Source organism: Leopardus geoffroyi, chromosome E3, assembly GCF_018350155.1.
Source record: "Leopardus geoffroyi isolate Oge1 chromosome E3, O.geoffroyi_Oge1_pat1.0, whole genome shotgun sequence".
NCBI lineage: Eukaryota > Metazoa > Chordata > Mammalia > Carnivora > Felidae > Leopardus > Leopardus geoffroyi.
In genome coordinates, this window is record NC_059340.1 from 26846774 (window position 1) to 26866922 (window position 20149).

The following is a 20149-nucleotide window of genomic DNA, read 5'->3' on the forward strand; positions in this document are numbered from 1 at the left end:
ATGGCCAAGGTCCGAGAAGGGCTAAATAAACGAAAAAAGGAAAGAGAACAAGAGGCTGGATGGTTTGAATCCTGGTTCAGTGCGTCCCCATGGTTAACTACCCTGCTCTCCGCCTTACTCGGGCCTCTGGCCATCCTACTTTTCGCTCTCACATTCGGCCCCTGCATCATAAACAAAATTATTAATTTTGTCCAAGACAGGTTCAATGCTGTACAATTAATGGTCTTACGAACTCAGTACCAACCGCTCGAGACATTACAAATAGAAAACTGAAGATCCAAGATTGGCTCTTTAGGCACAAGAAAAAGGGGGGAATGAAAGGAACAATCCAAATGACAGCCCTACCTTAGTTTAAAGCTAGGTTCTCTTTTCTGCTTATTATGGATCTTTGATAAGAAATACAATTGCTGAGAGGTCTGTTTTGCTTGCTCTTTGCTATGAGCATTGTGAGACCTTTCCTGAATGTAACCCGCTGTGTAGTAGAATGGGTTGTAAACCTTCCTAAATGTAGTCTGATATGAAATGGAATGAGTGGTTGTACATAAACTAACCGGCGTTTCTCGCTTCTGTAAACCTGCTTGCTTAGCACATTCCTCACCTATCCCCTTCCCCTTTTTTTTCTCCCACCACAAGTAACGGACAAAGCCTTCCCGCCAAAGGACAGACAAAGGACGCCCAATCAGAAAACCACAAATGTCCGTACTTTAAAATCGACTAATCAGGCCCCTCATAATTTGAAACCTCACCTATGCTGTTTGTCCCTGTCTATAAAAACCCTATACTAACTCTGATCGGGGCCTCTTAGCGTCACCGGCAACGAGTGCGCAGAGGTCCAGGTTCGAACCTGCAATAAACGACCCTTGCCGCTTGGCTTTGACTCACGACTCTGGTGGTCTTTTGTGGGAGGTTTTGGAACGTCGGGCATTACAATACCAGGAAGAGAGAGTCCCCCTCCCACACCCCATTATTTTTCCCATTTTCACAGAAAATTTCATCAGGAGCTGACTCAGAGTTTGGATCCCCTTTTATAATCCTAAATGAACAAACCCAATTTATGCAATCAGAATTGTTGAGCGCCTCCTGTGTGCTAGACAATTGAGACAAGGGGAATCTGTCAGTGACCACAGACACACCAGGATCCCTGCCCTTGTGGGACTTTCATTTTAGTGAGGGAGACACACAATATACATAAAACAGTCAAATGTGTATGTGTATTTGTTATGTTCGTGTTTTGAGAGAGAGAGAGTGAGCAGGGGAGGGGCAGAGAGAGAGAGACAGAGACAGAGACAGAGACAGAATCTAAGGCAGGATCCAGGTTCTGAGCTGTCAGCACAGAGCCCAATGCGAACTCACAAACTGTGAGGTCATGACTTGAGCCGAAGTGGGACCCTTAACCCACTGAGCCACCCACGTGCCCCCAGTCAAATGTGTATTTCGTTAGAATGTGATGACTGCCAGGAAAAGAAATCATACAGAGTAGCAATGAGAGAGCATGGGGCAAGCTGAGGGCAAAGTACAGGCTAGCAGCAACCCCCCTCCTCCAAGGTGAGGTATGTGTGATATTCCTGACACTCTTGGCTGCCTAAGGACAAGGGAAAGGAAAGAAAGCAGATGGTTGCCTGATAGAGATCACAGTCATACAGGAGTCTCCTTCAGACAACTCAGTAAACTGCAAGAAAAAAGGCAAGCTTATCTATAGCCTAATCTCCAGAAACCTATAGACCCCATGTCCTGGAGCCCTAATATCACCTTCATCAAGATGTAAGGGGGTTTAAGTGCTTGCCATGGTGATGTGGGAAACAAAGGCAAATGAAAAATTAAATTCCCTTACTGCCTTACTCTGCCATCTTTTTTTACCCCACTTACTCCACCATCACCCCAAAACCCCATGAGTAGGTTACAGTGTTATAGACAGTTTGTGGAATTTATGTGGTTTGAAGTGTTGGGGTTCAGAGCCTATGGCTAAGAAAGAATTCTTGAGACATCTTTGGTGCAAAAAGGTGGTTTTATTAAAGCACAGGGACAGGACCCATGGGCAGGAAAAGCTGCACTGGGGTTGTGAGGAGTGACTGATGATATACTTGGGAGTTGGGGGAGGTAAAGGCAACGGGAAGTTTCCAAAAGGACTTTAAGGCACCTGGGCGGCTCTGTCGGTTAAGCATCTGACTCTTCACTTCGGCTCAGGCCACCATCTCACGGTTCATGGGATTGGGCCGCACATCGGGCTCTGTGGTGACAGAACAGAGCCTGCTTGGGATCCTCCCTCTCCTTCTCTCTCTGCCACTCCCCTGCTCTCTCACTCTCTCTCTCAAAATAAATAATCTTTAAAAATTTTTTTAAAAATTAAAAAAGAAGGACTTTCATATGCTAAAGAAGACTCACAGGATCCTGGAGTTCTTGCTATTGTCAAGTTAAGGTTGTTTTTCCCTCTAGTGAGGCATTAACATTAAGGCAGGAGTTCCTGGAGGAGAAATGTCATACTCTGCCAGCCTGAAGTATCTCTGAACGGGGCTGCAGGTTATAAGGAAATTTAATATTACCTATATTTCTTTCTACCTTTGTTTCCCACCTCACCAGGAAAACCTACACGAAAGAACATGGGTGATGAGGCCAAGAACTTATTCTTTTTTAAATTTTTTTTTTTTCAACGTTTATTTATTTTTGGGACAGAGAGAGACAGAGCATGAACGGGGGAGGGGCAGAGAGAGGGAGACACAGAATCGGAAACAGGCTCCAGGCTCCGAGCCATCAGTCCAGAGCCCGACGCGGGGCTCGAACTCACGGGCCGCGAGATCGTGACCTGGCTGAAGTCGGACGCTTAACCGACTGCGCCACCCAGGCGCCCCAAGAACTTATTCTTGATTGAAGTCAAGGGTCAGAGGGGTGAGGATAGGGGAACAGAAGGGGGCAGTATTAAACACGTGGTCTGGAGGAAGACTGGCGAACAAGGGGCATGTGAATCTACTTAAATGAAGGAGAAGCAAGGGAGGGAGCCTCTTGGCTCTCTACAGGTGTTCCCTGAACATGGTATAACCCTACCTGCACAAATAATGTGGGAAACCAAACAATATACTGACCCAAGCCTAAGAGGAAAAAAGGATAAAACCAAAGTATTTGTAAGAGGATAATAGTCATGAAACAGTGGACGTCTTCTAGAAGAAACATCTCAAAGGCTTCAGCTCCAACAGCAGAGCGATACAGGGGTGTAGTAGTGATGACCCAACTACCCTGAGCAGCTTTGATTTTCTGAAATAGTGAATAACTCTTGACAGAATTAGAAGTTAGAAGACATGCACTCTCCTCAATGTATACAGTGGCTGTGTTCCTGAGAAACTCAGTACAGGTTCAAATCATACAAAAACACTGGGTATTTATTTGTCAGATGGGGTTTGGTTTTGGGTCTGATCATTAGAATGGGTTTTCATCTGCTTGCTGTCTGCTTGGATCTTGGGCACTTTGTGTCCCAGGAAACAGGATGTTTATTGTGTGGGATGGAACCCATCAGCTCATTGCTAGGGAGTAACCTGGCTTTCACTTTTGAATTAAGTCAGTAGCATCCCCTGTCCATGGTAACTGCTAAGCTGCCTCCCCACATTCCCAAAGTGCCCCCTGGCAGGGTATCACCTTGGGTTAAGAACCACTCCTCTAATCTGTTGATTTTGCAAATGTGAAATCCGGGGCTCTATGGGTAAAATTGTTTATGAACACACAGCCAAACTAGCAGGCATACATTATTACCTGTCGTAGCAATGATAAAAATTACATGTTCAGCATCTTTGTGTTTTTCTATTAAGAGTGTGACTCAGGGGCATCTGGGTGGCTCAGTCGGTTAAGCATCCGATTCAGCCCAGGTTAGGATCTCGCGGTTCGTGAGTTCGAGCCTCACATTGGGCTCTGTGCTGACAACTCAGAGCCTGGACCCTGCTTCGGATTCTGTGTCTTCCTCTCTCTCTGCCCTTCCCCACTCACTCTCTGTCTCTCTCTCCTCCAAAAAAAAAAAAAAAAAAAAAAAAAGTTTGACCCAAGAGGAAGCACAGGGATAAAGAATAGGTGTCCTACAATATGTTTAAAAATAATAACTTTCATTTATCGATTATGAGTGCAATTTTATAGAGAAGCTGGTGAATACAGAAAGGCAATAAGAAAAAAAAAAAGATGTCTACCGTCATCACCTAGAAAAACTACTGCTAAAATCTTGGTGTGACTGTTTCTGTCTCCTGAAGCCCAGTAGCATCTTGCCCACTACCCTTCTGACAAATTCCCGTTATCCCTTAAGAGAATCACACTGGGTTATCACTGCAGCCAAATAAAAACGAATCAGCCTACACCAAGTTAAAAAATGAGTTAAAAAAACCAACCAAATGAGTAAAAAAGGCAAACAAACCAACAACAAACTCAAATTATCCACGAAAATTTAAAGTTGCAAAGACAGGGGCGCTTGGGTGACTCAGTTGGTTAAGCGTCTGTCTGACTCTGCACTTCGACTCGGGTCGTGATCTCACTTCATGAGATGGAGCCCCATTAACAGGCTCTACACTGACAGTGCAGAGCCTGCTTGGTCTCTCTCTCCCTCTCTCCCTGCCCCTCCCCTGCGTGCTTTCTCAAAATAGATTTTGAAAAATGCAAAGTAGCAAAGACCTTGGCTAATTCTTTTTTCGTAAATTAACTGAAACAATATGCTTTATTTGCATGCATCTATTGGTGTGTAAAATTCTCTCTCCTCTGTCCAATTTTGCAAACCTATAGTTATAAGTCTATAACACAGCCAAGCTACTGTATAAACATGTATTTAGAGATTTACAGTTTACAGAGCATTTCTGTTGTAGGCAACGTGTGGAATGACAATTGGTGGGGGCAGGAAGATGAAGTTTCCAAGGCAGTCAATGCACAGGGAATCCTGTTTGTACCAGGACAACCTACATGAAGAACTTGGGTGATACGGCCAGAAATTTACTCTTGATTTAAGTCAAGTACATCAATTTCAGTGTAAGTGTATCAGACGTTCCCTCCCAGGACTTGGGAATTATGACTCAGATCTCTACTCAGTCCTCACAGAGGTTATGTAAACTTGGAGCTGAGACACCACCATCTTTTGCCATGGGAAGAGAGAAATGGACAAAATCAGGGGCAAGTGTGATATGCAGGTTCCAAGCATAAAGAAACAGCAAACGTGAATTCTGCAGGCAAGAACATGCTAGATGCATCCAAGGAGCAGAAAAGAGGCCAGCCACAGTGGCGATGGTAGGAGATGGGGTTGGAAGGGTCCTGCAAAAGCCTGGTCCACACACAATAAGCAGGGTGCATATGTATTCTAAGTGGCAAGAGGAAACCATTGGAGGATGGTTGTTTAAGCAGGAAAATGACAAGATTCAACTTTCTTTTTGGAAATTGGCTTTGACTGCTGTGTAGACAACATTTGGATAAGTCAGGGAGACAGTCAGGAGGCAGTCCCTGCCTTGGGGGAGGCAGTGGTGCTCTGAGTGGTGACCCAGAGGAGGATGGTGGGAAGGAGAAAATGGGAGTCATTCCACTGTGCCTCTCTCTTAAGGAAAACATGGCTCTTTTCTCTATAAATGGGGTTTAGAGACTCCCATTGTCTTAGTATTGATGAAAGTTAAGTGAGGTAATGTATGACAAAAGGTTGATGCAAAGTAATTTTTCAATAAGCAGTAATTATTATTATCATTATTCCCCTAATAATAAAAGAGAATCCTCACCAAGCCTCCTACATTGTCTTGTAGAAAATAGACAAAACAAAGCGCTAAACTGAGAAAGAAGATGGGGTGCTGTGGCAAGACGTGTGCCTCCCCTTGAAAATGAAAGCAATGTTCTGTTCTGTTTTCTGTCCTACTTGCCATCCTTCTGTCTGAATTTGTCCAGCTGACAGCCTTCTTCCTCTTCTACTTCAAACAGGAGATTTCTGTGACTTTTTCCTGAAGAACTACCCCGTTTCTATTCCTGTAAAATTAGTCCTTGGACACATGGGTGGCTCATTCTGTTAGCTGACTGACTTTTGATTTCGACTCAGGTTATGATCTCACTGCAGGGCTCTGCACTGTCAGCATGGAGCCTGCTTGGGATTCTCTCTCTCTCTCCCTCTCTCTCTCTCTTTCTCTCTCTCTCTCTCCCTCTCTTTCTGCATCTCCCTGCTCTCTCTCTCTCAAAATAAATAAAATTAAAAAAAAATTAGTTCTTTCCTGGGAGAAAGGAGTCTTCTTCAGCAAGCTGGGCTCATTCCCTTGCTTTGGAGAGGATCTCAGGCCCTGCCTAGTCCAGGATGCAAACCCAAGCCAGGGCTAGGTGCCAGGTGAGACCAGTAGGAAGGAGCTTTGCACCTGGAGTTCTGAGCCTCTTCTCCAAGGTCATCACGCACCTCTACCCCTTTGGGTTCCAGCCACGCCCTTCCAGGCCAGGACAGGGGACTGGGAGGTAACTAACCTCTAGTGAGGAAGGGAAGAGGGAGGCACTGTGTCATGATAGAAATTGCCACCATTTGTCAATATTTCTCTGCCTCAGACTTTTACTTTTTAAAATTACAAACGTGCATATAGGTAATACGTCTATGCAGTGCAAAAAAAGAACACTTGCTAAATACCCCCACCCTACAACCTTGTTTGGAGATAAACTATGCATTTACAAACATATACTTTCTTTTTTTAAAATAATGTTTATTTATTTTGAGAGAGAGAGAGAGCAAGCAGGGGAGGGGTAGAGAGAGAGGGAGACAGAGAATCCCAAGCAGGTTCCAACAGCTGTCAGCACAGAGCCTGACTCAGTGCTTGAACTCACAAACCGTGAGATCATGACCTGAGTTGAAACCAAGAGTCGGTCACTTAATGGACTGAGCCACTCAGGCGGTCCAAGCATGTACTTTCTTTACCTAAATGGTAGCTTATCTAATACACTTCTTTTGTTCTTTGCTTTTGTCACTTAATTATATACTTCTACATGCAGAACTTTCTATATGTCTACATGTAGAGTTCTATAATAGCTGGACACTTGTGTCAAAATGTATTTAACCAGCCTCCTACATATGGAGATTTAGGCTACTTCTGGTCTTTTGTTGTTATAAACAACACTGCAAAGAATATCCTTGCACAAATGTCACTGTGTTGCAGAACTTTACATTTTTATATAGTTGGATTTATGCTTCTTTGGCTTCTGGGTTTCGGTCAATCTCAATAAGGCCTATCCCCTTGATGATACTTTAAAAAAAAAACCCTTCTCTAAAAAAATTTTTTTGAGTACTTCCATGGTTTTGCTTTCTCACTTATATCTTTGTTTGGATTTTCTTTTGTGGAGGTGTGATATTCGCATCCAGATTAGGATTCCTCCCCCATCAGCAGATGCTCTCCCAGGCACTTCAGACAAGAGTATTGTCACTACAGCTCAGGACCTACTAATATATCTTCATTTTACATGTGAAAAACAGAAGCCCAGAGAGGTGGAGGCATGTGGCCCAGCTCACTCAGGGAATAATTGGAAACTGGGTTCCAACGGGAAACCCAGAGACCCCACCCTTAACTACAATAAAAATAGCCTTTATTTTGAGCCAAGCAATTACTTAAAAAAAATAAATACATTTTCTATTTTGGAACAGTTTTAAAGTAACAGAAAATAGTCCAGAGAGTACAGAGTTTCCATACAGAGAACAGTAGGGAGAGAATAGTACAAAGAGTTTCTCTACCCCCCCCCCCCCCCAACTCCTTTGAATGATACGTTTCTCACAGTAGATGAACCAATACTGACACATTGTTATTATCTAAAGTCCATACTTTATTCAGATTTGCTTAGATGCTTCTCCCCACCCCCTCCGGTTCCACATCCTGTATCCTCCTCATCCCACTACACTTGAACTTGGTAGTCATGTCTCTTTAGGTTCCTCTTAGCTGTTGACAGTTTCTCAGACTCCCCCTGTTTTGGATGAACTTGACAATTGGGGGAGTACTTATCAGGTATCCTGTAAAACGTCCCACGTTTGCGGTTTGTCTGTTTTTATTTCTTTTAATTAAATTTTTTTTTAACGTGTATTTTGAGAGAGAGCACATGTGTGAGCAAGAGAAGGGCAGAGAGAGGGAGACAAGAGGATGGAATCAGCTCCATGCTGAAAGCAGAGAGCCTGATGAAGGGTCCAAACTCATGAAACCTTGAGATACGACCTGGGCTGGAGTTGGTCTCTTAACTGACTGAGCCACCCAGGCACTTCTGTTCTTTGTTTCTTTTTTTTTAGAGAGAGAGAATGAGGGAGAGGGGCATAGGGAGAGAATCTTAAGCAGGCTCCACCACACTCAGCGTGAGGCCCCATGTGGGGGCTCAATCCCGAGACTCTGGGATCATGACCTGATCCAAAAAACCAAGAGTCTGAAGCTCCCAGGCACTGCTGTCTGATGTTTTCTTATGATTGATTAGGCTATAGTTACAGGTTTTGGGGAGAAAGACCCCACAGTTAGCGTGATTCTCATCACATCATACCAAGAGTGTATGCCATCAATGTGAACTTATCACCGTGGGGGGTTGATTTTGAATATCTGTCTGACAAAGTGTTTCCCAAGTATTATCCAGGTTAAGTTACTTGCCCTCCCACCCATAATGCACTCTTTAGAAGGAAATCACAGTGTGTAGGCCACATTTAGGGTGGAGAATTAGGCTCCACCTCCTTGAAGTATCTAAATTATTTGGAATTTTGCAGTTTTATCTACACTTCCTCATTTATTTCACTTGGCAATTACTTATATACAAATGCATATAGAATTACATTTAGTTAATCGTTCTACATTTATTTACATTTGGCAATTACTTTTAATTGCGTTTTAAACCGTACATGGATAGATGTAGAGCGATGAAACATGGATACGCCGCGAAATTTGTAACACACACTCATATGGTGAGATCCTCCCTTGCACTTTACTCAGCCAGCTCCCCAATCGCATTCACAAACGGTACGGGTATCTTTTTTTCCCCCTTTTTGTACCCAAATGGTAACTTACTAGATACACTTGTTCAGAGTCTCGGTTGTTTTTATTAATCAACCTTTTTAAGTTTAATAAGACGTCGGGAAGCCTCCCCTTATCTCGGCCGCTGGGTGGAGCCTTCCGGGGCCGGGGGCGCCGCAGCCGCGCGCCCGATCCCGGCTCCCGCCGCCGGCGACCGGCACTTCCACCGGCGCCCGGGCCCCCGAGGGGTCTGGCGGGCGGCGCACGTGCACAGGGCTTCCTCGGCGCCCCGCCCCCCGTCCCGGCCTCTGTGACGTCCGCGCCGGAACCTGGAATTTCGGCTCCGGGAGCTGGCGGCGGCGGCGGCGGCGGCGGCCAGAGCGGGTCCCCGACGGCCTCTCCCGGGCGCAGGGCGCAGCCATGAGCGAGTCCAGTGCCAGTGCGCTCCCGCCAGGCAGGTCCGGCAGGCAGCCCTTCAGCCACCCAGGTAGGGCGACGGGGACCGCGCTCCGGGCGGCCCGCGGGCGAGCTGCCGGGAGCTGGGCGGGGGCCCAGCCCCTCGCCACCTGCCCGCGCCGGGTGCTCCTGGCTTTGGGGGAAAGTGGATCTCCCATACTCCTGGTCTCCTTCCTGGAAGCCATACTCATCCAATTCAGAGGCCGCATGCCCTCCCCAAAGGAGCACCGGAATGGGAGCCCTGACCGTGTGGTGCCTTCCCGTCACTGCTCTAGGGATCCCTAATCTGTTAACTGAAAAGAGTGTGAGCGCCTCGCCAGCCCTAACATTGTGGCAGGAGATGTCTGCCTCCCGTAACATTTCAGGCTTTACAGTTAGACAGACTTGGAGCTGAATTCTGCTTTGGCTGTTTATTGCTGTGTGATGTTTGGTAGATGGCTTGCCTTCTCTGAGCCTCAGATTCTTCAGCAGTAAAATGGGACTAGGATGTTGGTGGGATTAGTTGAGAGAAAAATATGTGAAGTGCTAGGCACAGTGCCTGGTACACAGAAAGGCATAATAAATGGTAGCCAGCCAAGTGTTATAGTCTTTTTCCTTTAAAAAAAAAAAAAAAAAAAAAAAGGTTATTTATTTATTTATTTATTTAGTGCGTGAGCAGAGGAGGGGCAGAGAGAGAGAGAGAGAGAGAGAGAGAGATTCCTAAGCAGGCTCTACACTCAGTGCAGAGCCCCACACAGGGCTTGTTCCCACAACCGTGAGATCATGACCTGAGTCAGACGCTTAACTGACTTAGGCACCCCTCTTTTTCATTTTTTATCAAGTAAAACTTACAGTGAAGTGTAAGCATAGTGAATTTTTACATAAATACGTACAACTGCTACCCATTCAAGATAAAAAGTTGCCAGCACCCGGGCGGGCTTCCCAGTAGTGTTTGCATCTTACATGTGCCCTGAACCTGCTGTGAGTTTTACAAGCAGCGTTTCCTCTATTTCAATTTGAGAATAGAAGTTTTGTCACAAGAATTTACAGTAAGTAAACTGTGAGTGTAGATTGGGGCGTTGGGCCCTTCTGATTGGATTGTTCTCTGCATCTTGAAGAAGAGGAAGGAAGATATCTAGAGAGACCCAAACCCTGGGAACTTGCTCAGGAATCAGAAAACAGAAGTCAGATTCATTTGGATGCTAATTATTTTTTAGCTCATTGTTAATAGTGTTGGCATCAGTTCAACTTCAGGCATTCAATCAGAGCCATTCAAGTGTTTTTCTAGTTGGTTTCCATTTACCTTGCTCTTAGTTTGGCACAATCCATCACATTTAAGATGCCAGCCGTGGTTTCCCAGACAGAGGGCATGAGATTCATCTATTTTCGATCTCTGCTGGGTGTTTAAGGAGACTTTGTAAGCCTCTTTTTATGAGTGTCATAACTGGCTTCTCTGACTAAAAGGTCTTCCCTGTCCTTAGGACAAATGAGGTTTTATCACCCTGTATCCACCAGCCTGACTGGGAGGCTCAGAAGGGATTGTGTTTGTAACTCTGTTGTACTTTGTAAATGGTGGCCTGTTCTATGGACATCACGAAAGCACAGTTGGAGTGGCAGGAGACAAAGGGGATCTGGTTTACAGATTGGGGAATATGCATCTTTCTAAATGATGAAAATTCCTCCAATATATTGTTGCTGCCTCGGGGCCTTTGCACCAGCTGTTCTCTTTGCCTGAACTACATTTCTCTTTGATCTCCCTGTGGCAGCCTCTTCCTCCTCCTGTCAGATCTCTGCTCAGATGTCACCTCAGAGAGGCAGATCTCTGGAGGCTTTGTCTGAAGAAGTGCTCCCATCTCTCTTCCCCTGATTGGTTCCCTTGTTTATTCCTTCAAAGCACTTACCACCTTCTGAAGTCATCTGGTTTGATTGTTTTCTTGTCTATTAGATGTCTTTCCTACAATGTGCGTGCCATGAAAAGCAAGTGCTTTGTCTTTTTCTGCCAACACCCAGAACAGTGTCTGGTACGTTGATGCTAAATATGTGTTCAAAGAATGAATGAATGAATGAATGAATGAATGAATGAATGAAGTGTACCCGAAGCCACACTGACAGCTATAGCGTAGTGGCTGAGAATCTAGACTCTGGATTCCCAGATGTAAATCCTCATTTTCCATGTACTGGTTTTGTCTTCAGGCAAGGCACTGAAGTGTTTGGTGCCTCAGTTTCCTTATGTATTAAATGGAGGTAGTGACAGTACCTACTTCGGGGGTCAGTATAAGGATTAAGAAAGTTAATTTACATTAAAAACTTCGTAAGGACTTGTATTAGTTATCTATACTGTTGACAAATTGTCCCCAAACCTACAGGCTTAGAACAGTGATAATCTCTTCTTATCTCACAGTTTCTGCAAGTCAGGAATTTGGGGATGACCTATCTATGTGGTTCTGGCTCAGGGTCTCTTACGAAGTTGCCATCATGGTATCAGCCAGGGATGCAAATCTTAGGAAAGCTTGCCTGTGGCTAGAGGTTCCCTTCCAAAGATGGCTTGCTCAGATGGCGAACTGACACTGGCTGTTGGCCGGAAGCCTCTCCATATGGACCTCCCAGAAGGCTGCTTGAGTGCCCTGTTGACATGGCAGATGGTCCAGGAGAGGGCAAAGAAGTCCTAATGTCTTTGATCATCCGCTCTTGGAGATCACACCTGTTATTTCTGCAATATCTTATTGGTCACATGGGGCAGCCCTGTTCCGTGTAGAAAGGACCTATGTAAGGATGTGAATGTCGGTATTTGGGGGAGAGGGTCACCGGCAGCCACCTTGGAGACTTTTGTGGCTGTCACAGGACCATGTAAGTATTCACTGTTGTTATTAATGTCTCTGTTCCCTACTAGATGATAAGCCCAGGGCTGGGCTCACCGTCATGTCCCCATGCTTAGTATAGTGCTTAGTACATAGTACACCTTCAGGAAATAGTTGAGGGCACACCTTTCATGATTTGGTACTGTGATGCTTCTAGAGCCTGCAAAGCCCCTTCTGTTCCCTCTGCCATGGGTGCCATTCATTACCTTATTCCTTTGTAAGGCATACTCCTCGTCTTTCAGTCTGGTGTCACTTCCTCCTAGAAGCCTTCCCTGACTGCCTCCCCTTTCATAGGCTAGACTCTGTCCCTGCTTCATGCCCACATGGCCCACTGGCCTCATCCTGTCCAAGTATCCATTGGACTGTATTCTCACTTCTCTTGAGTTTTATCAGTTTTTAAAATGTTTACTTATTTTTGAGAGAGAGAGAGAGAGTGCATGCAAGTGGGGGAGGGGCAGAAAGAGAGGGAGACAGAGGCTCGGAAGCAGGCTCTGGTGCAAAGCCCGATGCAGGGCTCAAACCCATGAGCCATGAGATCATAACCTGAATCAAAGTTGGATGCTTAATCAACTGAGCCACCCAGGCACCCTGAGTTATATCACTTAAAATAGTTTTTTAAAAATGTTTGTTTATTCTTGAGAGAGAGAGGCCGAGCACAAATGGGGGAGGGGCAGAGAGAGAGGGAGACACAGAATCCCAAGCAGGCTTCAGGCTCTGAGCTGTCAGCACAGAGCCCGACCCGGGGCTCGAATTCATGAACTGTGAGATTGTGACCTGAGTCGAGTCGGATGCTTAACCGACTGAGCTATCCAGGTGCCCTAGCGAGTTATATCATTTTTAAGAGCAGGGATTTTGGAATTGAACAGACCCAAGTTCAGACACTGATTTGCCTCGGTTTCCATGACTAGGAAGTGAAGGTTCTGATAGGAGTAAAGGCTGGAGGCCCACCTTCTCCCAGGATCTATAGACAGGATTGCCACTCTGAGCCAGCCCCTGGCTACCTCTCCTGACCCCTGCTCCTGTCCCACTCATGCCCCCAGGCCCCAGCTACCCATTGTTCCCTTCCAATGTTCTTCTCCTCAGGTCTGAAGGTCATTGTTCTGTTCTGCCTGATCTCAGCTGAAATGTCACCTCCGAGGAGCAAAGACCCCCCTCTATCTCAAGTGCCCCCAGGAGGCATTTGCCCACTCCATACCCCTCAGTCCCATGACTCCTGGCATGTGCTGTTTGTTGAATGGAATGACTTGGTGTTTCCCCTTTGCCAAACATTTGCCATATTCCAGTCAGTAAGCACTTCATACGACATCATCTTCAACCAGAATGCATTCAGTGATTTATTTATTTTTTAAATTTTTATTTATTTATTCTCATTATTATTATTTCAGTGTTTGATTTTGAGAGAGAGAGAGAGAGGGAAAGGAGGAGAGGGACAGAGAGGAGAGAATCTTAAGCAGGCCCAGGTGCCCCATTCCGTGACTTTTAAGTTGAGGCATAATTCACATAACGAAATCAACTATTTGAAAGGGTCCAATCCAGTGGCATTTAGTACATTCATCACCTCTATCTAGTTGCATTGTCATCACTCCCGAAGGAAGGCCTCTGTCCATTAAGCTATCACTCCCTGATTCCCCTTCACCCAGCCCCTGGCTGCCATCAGTCTGCATTCTCAGTGGGTTTACCTAGTTTAGACATTTCATAGAAATGGGATCATACAGTAGTGTGACCTTTTGTGACTCCCTTCTTTGCTTAGCATAAACAATGTTTTCAAGGCTTATCCACATTATAGCCTGTATCCGTTCTTCATTCCTTTTTATGGCTGAATATTATTCCATTGTATGGTTATACCAGAATTTGCTTATCCGTTCATCCGTTAATGCACATCTGGATTGTTTCCAGCTTTCAGCTCTTAGGAAAGATGCTGCTGTGAGCACTTGTGTACAAGTGTTTGATTGAACATCTGTTTTCAGCTCTTTTGGGTAGGTACTTAAGAGTGGAATTGCTGGGTCATGTGGTCATTCTGTGTTTAACCTTTTGAGGATTGGCCAACCTCTGGGACTCTTAACCCTCATGTGGGGGTTTGCTGTGACCATTACCCCTTTGTTCATCGGGGGTACCCAAGTGACTCAAGATGGCCTGATTGTCATTGTGTCATGGCCAGGCTTGCAACTTCTGTGATGTTCTCCTCAAGAGGCACTACTCCGGGGAGGGGCCCTTGAGGGCACCGATGTTGTGACTATTTTCATTGACCCCATTTTCCAGAGGGTGGGACTTAGTCTGGGCCTTTGGAGCAGGAACACTTGGAAGGGTAAGGGGTAAAACTACACAGCCCCTTTAGACTCCTTCTGTGAGGGGGTGCTGGGACCCATTTTATTATTATTACTCTTATTGTCATTATTATTATTATTTTGTTTTTAAGATAAAGAGAGTAGTAGTTTGTACCTGGCCCAGATACAAATCCCAACTTGGCCAGTTATACGGTGTGTGACCTTGAGCGAGTCCTGTTACCTCTCTGACGTTCAGTTTTCTTACCCATAAAATGGGGATAATCAGACCCCTATTTGCTAGGGTCTCTGAGAGGATTTAATGAGATAAGCATGTTGAAGACTTGGGTGTTGAGCACTCAAATGGTAGCTGTTCCTATTATTATTATTATTATTATTATTAATTATTAGGGGCTTCTGTAGCCTTAATCTTATACGATTTGCTGATTTCACGTGCTGTGTACTTATACTCTCTGGAGTTACGCTATTAGATAATTAAAGCAATTCTTTGGGTTGTTTCAGCCTAAGAGGTTGTATTAAGCTTGAAGACAAGTAACCATTCATCCTGCAGTGTTTGTTGTCCTTACCTGCTAAGCCCATTCATCAGGGTCACTCGGCACTCTTACTTACATATGTCCCAAGGGTCACTTGGGAGGGTGGTACCCTGGGAGGGAGGGATCTTCTGCAGGACTGGACACAGCTGGAGACGGCACGCATCACTTCAGGCCACACTAGTTCTCTGGTGAGCCAGCCGTCTGACCTTGAATTGTTTTTTCCCCTCTGTCTGAAAAGGCTGAGCTCTACCCAGCAACTCAGGCCAGATGAGGCCCAAAGGCCCTCGGTGGCTTTTTTTTTTGTTTGTTTTTGTTTTTTTCAGGAAGTGAAGAATTTAGAGGGATAAAAGGGGGAAATGACTTCTCAGTGTTGTAACCATTGTTGCAATCTGGTTGCTTTTTAAAGGAGCTTTGTTTGAGTGTGGGACCACCCAGACCTTCAGTGGGGCTCCCCCCTCCTACCAGCAGGGAGAGGAGGAAGGGAACTGACCCTGAGTCATGACCGTGTACTAGGCGTGGAACCTAGTGCTGAAAGAGGCAGGCCAAGGACATGCTTTTAAGAAGCTTCTAGTCAAGCGGGGGAGATACTCACTGAACAGGTAAAGAGGGAAATAGGGTAGTTACAACTAAGTGTAATTGCTGAGAAGGAAGTAAACAGGTGATGAGTTAGAGAGGGGAAAGGCCTGCGTAGCTGAGGTGGTCAGAGAGGTCTCTCTGAGCCGTGGACTTGTGGACGGAGGCCGGAGGGTGTAACAGAACAGCCATAGGGAGTGCAGGTGGAAAGAGCGTCCAGAAGGGCATACAGCGAGAGCACAGGGTGGAGGTGGCAGTGATGTTGGTGTCTTTGGGGAGGCCTCAGGCTGGAGCCGACAGGAGGAGGAGAGGGGATGAGGTCAGGTGAGCAGGAACCCGTTCCTCATACGGTAGGCCCTGGTCAGCAGTGTGACTTTGGGCTCAAGTGGGTAACTTTCTCAAATTACAGCAATTCCCGAGGTGTTATTTGCCCATTTGACCCCTGAGGAAACTGAGACTCTGGGAAGTTACTTGACCAAGTACTGAAACAGAAGAACATTAATGTTGTGACTGTAGAGCTAGCATGTCTGCGTGTTTATTAGACAAATGTTTGTTTGATTTGAGATGTGCTAGGCCCCATGTCAATCTCCAGGGATGTAAGAGTGAATAAGACCCGTGGAGGTCTTTGCCCTCAGGGTTCAGACTTCAGCTCAACCTTGGGCAGAGTTCTCTGAGGTTTCCTTACTGCAGAATGAAGGCACATGTAAGAAGGACCCAGGGATGAAGTAATTGTAAGGATGACAGGAGATAGGTATATAAAGGGCTTGGCATAATCATGGTGTATGGTAAATGCTCGGTAAAGGCTAGTTTCTGTTGTTGCTTCCAGGAATGTTGGAAATCTTTGGAGAAATCTTGGCCAAGGGAGGTAAACACTCCACAGAAGGAGTAGCTCGGTCCATAGCGAGATCCCTCACAGCACGTATAAAATCTCCCTGTACGTTGAGTTCATTACTAAATGACCAGATATAAAGCACAATGTGCTGGGCACTGCTCTAAGCCAAGGGTCTGCAAACTACAACCCACCGGCCAGATCCAGCCTGCCACCTATTTTTATAAATCAAGTTTTATGAGAACACAATCATGCCCATTCGTTTATGGATTATGGCTGCTTTCCTACAGCAACGGCAGAGTTGAGGAGTTGTGACAGAGACTGGGTGGTAAATAGTAAGTAAATAGTAAGGTTTGCTGACCTCTCTTCTAAGCATATAATAGCCATCCAATCCTCAGGATGGTCATGCCAGGTGGATCCCCATTTTACAGGTGGAAAACTGAGGCACGGAATGGTCAACAAAGTAGCAAGTGGACCTTGTATTTGAATCCGGGCAGTGGGCTTTGGAGGCTGTGTTCTTAACCACTATGTCTGTGGTCCACTCAGGCAGACAGAATCCCAGTGATTGCCCACGTATAGCCCACCGGATGCTCCGCCCACTTGAAAACCAGGAGACTTGGGTTCAGGGCCCAGCGTGGCTCTGATTGCCCAGTTAGTCACTCCTCTTGAAGGCTGTTTGCTCATCTGGTCGTAAAGCCTTGCACCCAGCCAGTCCCTAGGCCCCACCCAGGTGCCAGGCGGTGTGACTCATACAGGTCCTCCTAGCCTGGCAGTTGTGAAGTCTGGCAGATGGGGGAGGCTCCCAAGGCCCTGGATCCTCCCTTCTCAGACCAGGCTCTGGCCTCCTAAGAACGAGGCCCCTCTACATTGTCCGGTACGTCGCTACTAGCCACGTGGGGCTATGCAAATATAAATTTAATAAAGTTTGCTAAAACTAAAAATTCATTTCCTGACTCTCACCAGCCCCATTTCAATTGGTCAGTAGCCACATGTACTGGGCAGTGCGGACATAGAACATGTCTGTCATTGCAGGACAGTGCATTTCGACATTTGATGCCCTGGGATAGGACATAGCCATGCCAACCTATGCAGCTCATGGACAGAAATAGCCACAGGGCTGGCCAGAGAGATCTTGTTAAATCGGAGTCAGAATATGTCATTCTGCTGCGCCAAACCCCTCATGGCTCCCACCTACTCGACTGAAAGCCAGAGTCCTCACCATGGCTCACAGACCCTGTCTGGTCTGGCCTGTCTCTCCCCTTGAACTCTTACCTCATCACTCTCCTCTCTGCTGACTCTCCTTCAGCCATAGTGGCCTCCCTCCTGTTCCTTGAACTGAGTGGGCACGGTCCTGCCTCTGGGCCTTTGCACTTGCCCTTCTCTCTGCCTTGGATGCTCTTCTCCCCAGTAACCATGTGGCTCTTATCCCCACCCTCCACCTTCCTGCTCCAACCCATCCCTGCTTTACTTTTCTCCACACAGTCAGCCTCTGAAATATATTACTTTTTTTTTCTTAACCTGAGCCGAAGTCAGACACTTAACTGACTGAGCCGCCCAGGTGCCCCTGAAATATATTGTTCTTAACTTGCTTACTGTTGGTCTCCTCTGGCTTGCCCATAAGGGCAAGAGAATTTGTATGTCATATGCAAGGCTATGTCCCAGTCTTAGAGCAGTGCTTGGCTGGCACATAGCAGTTGCTCAGTAAATGTTTTTGAGTGACTGAGGGAATGAGTGAGTGAATGATGGATGGACGGGCAGGTGGGTGGCCTTTCCAGGAGTAAGACAGTGATGAGACCCTGGCCTTGGAGCACTTGGGGGAGCTGTTATAGCATCTTCCACTAGATCCCCTGGGTTGTGAGCCCTTGGGTTAGGGTTAGGGTTAGGGTTAGCTGTGAGCATATATTACTCAGTTAGCATTCAAAATAAAAACAATGTCAAAGAATATGAGTGGAAAGAGGTCCCCAAAATTCTGAAATCAGTGTCTACATTGCCTCGTTGGTAATATGAGACCAGATGTGCATGAGCCATTTGATCATTTCTTGAGAAATGACAGCAAAGCATGCTTCTAACAGGGCTCATTTGTGTGAAGTACCTAAATAGGAATAATAGAGTATTCAGTCAACATCTCAATCATTATTTTTTGACGGCTTATTTTTTCTCCTTAAAAAATTTTTTTTCAATTATGGAAAAAATATATTATCCGTATAGAGAAGAATAATGCTTATGTTCCTTAAACCCTTTTCTCACTTTTTAGTGTCCCTGCTTTGCTGGTGTGCTGAACACATGCTTTGGTCTGCCTGGTGGGTTAGCTAATGTTGCCTGTATCCCAAACACCAAATTCATTCATTCATTCATTCATTCAGTTAGTCAGCAGGTGTTTATTGAGCAGTCACCATGAGTCAGGTTCTGTGCTAGACCCTGGGGACTTGGCAGTGGAGGAGAGAGATGGGGCCCCTACCCTCATGGAGGTTACAGTCTTAATGGGGGAGGAAGGGGGTGAGACACTAGGTGCAAGTAAACAGTGAGGAGGATAGAATTAGGGATGAGGGGTGCCTGGGTGGCCCAGTTGGTTAAGCATCTGACTCTTGATTTCAGCTCAGGTCATGAGCTCACAGTTCTTGAGTTCAAGCCCCACATTGGGCTCTGCTGACAGCTCAGAGCCTGCAACCTGCTTGGGACTCTCTCTCTCCCTCTCTCTCTGTCCCTCCCCTGCTCATGTGCACTGACTCTCTCTAAATAAGTAAACTTCAAAAAACTTTAAAAAGAATTAGAGATGAGTGCAGTGGGGTTGACGGAGTGAGTGAAAGCTCACTGAGGCAGGAAGCAAGTCTGCAAACCCTCCTCCCCTCCAGAGTCCCTGCCTCAGAGTCTCGTGCAGAGAGGGGCTCCATACAGTTTGTCAAACAGAACTCATTCCCCCGGCAGCTGGCGAGAGGCCTGGACCAGATGACCCAGAAGGTCCCTTCTTGCCTGGAGTTTGTACGATTCTGTGAGTGGGAAGAAAAAACCCTGAAGTGAACCCAGCACCAAATACGGCTGGGCTAGATTCTTGGCAAGCATGAGAGGGACTCTGGTGGTGGTTTGAGTGCCATTTAGATCACAGTTGGCCTGTGCCCACGTCCTGACAGTGTTCATGCTTATGGGTAGGATTTCATGGCCTGTGGAAAAAGCCGCTAAGGAAGTTGGACCTAAGGATGCTCTTCAGGTGTACCTGCCTCTCCGCATTCATTCATTCATCCATCCTTCAGATGGAGGGCTGTCCCTCAGCAAGACACTGCTCTAAGTCTCAGAGAGAGTAACTTGGGCCTTAACCTGGAAGGATACCAGAAAACAGAAAAAGTACTTAATGGCCGCCCCGGCCCCCACATTTTCTGTAATTACCCAGTCATCCTCCCACCTAAATAATAATCTAAGTGCCCAAATCTAGCTCCAATGGCCAATGGGTTCTAGACATTCCTAGATGGAGGCACCCCAATGTCTTAAGTATGCTCCTGCCTCCCATGCAAATAAATGGCCAACAGGCAGCCCACACACCGCCCACAGGACTTAATTGGTCATGCTGACGATAACTTTCAGCTGGACCAATTCAGGAGCACATCTGACAATAACTATGATGAGACATTCTTACTCTCTAAGGATGAGAAAAGCAAGTCTCTGCGAGGTGATACAACCTGTCTTTCTAAGAAGGTAAAACCAGGAGTCTGTC

General features: G+C 46.1%; 1 protein-coding gene across 3 annotated transcripts in view; it reads left to right on the top strand.

The window, feature by feature from the left end:
• The first annotated feature begins 8973 nt into the window (after positions 1 to 8973).
• Positions 8974 to 20149, top strand: part of TMC7 (transmembrane channel like 7) — a 57209-nt gene continuing 46033 nt past the window's right edge. For all 3 annotated transcript variants that reach the window (XM_045460326.1, XM_045460327.1, XM_045460328.1), the window contains exon 1: positions 8974 to 9420. In XM_045460326.1, coding sequence (XP_045316282.1) covers positions 9354 to 9420 — 67 coding nt within the window. In that variant the 5' untranslated portion in view covers positions 8974 to 9353. The remainder of the gene's footprint in view (positions 9421 to 20149) is intronic.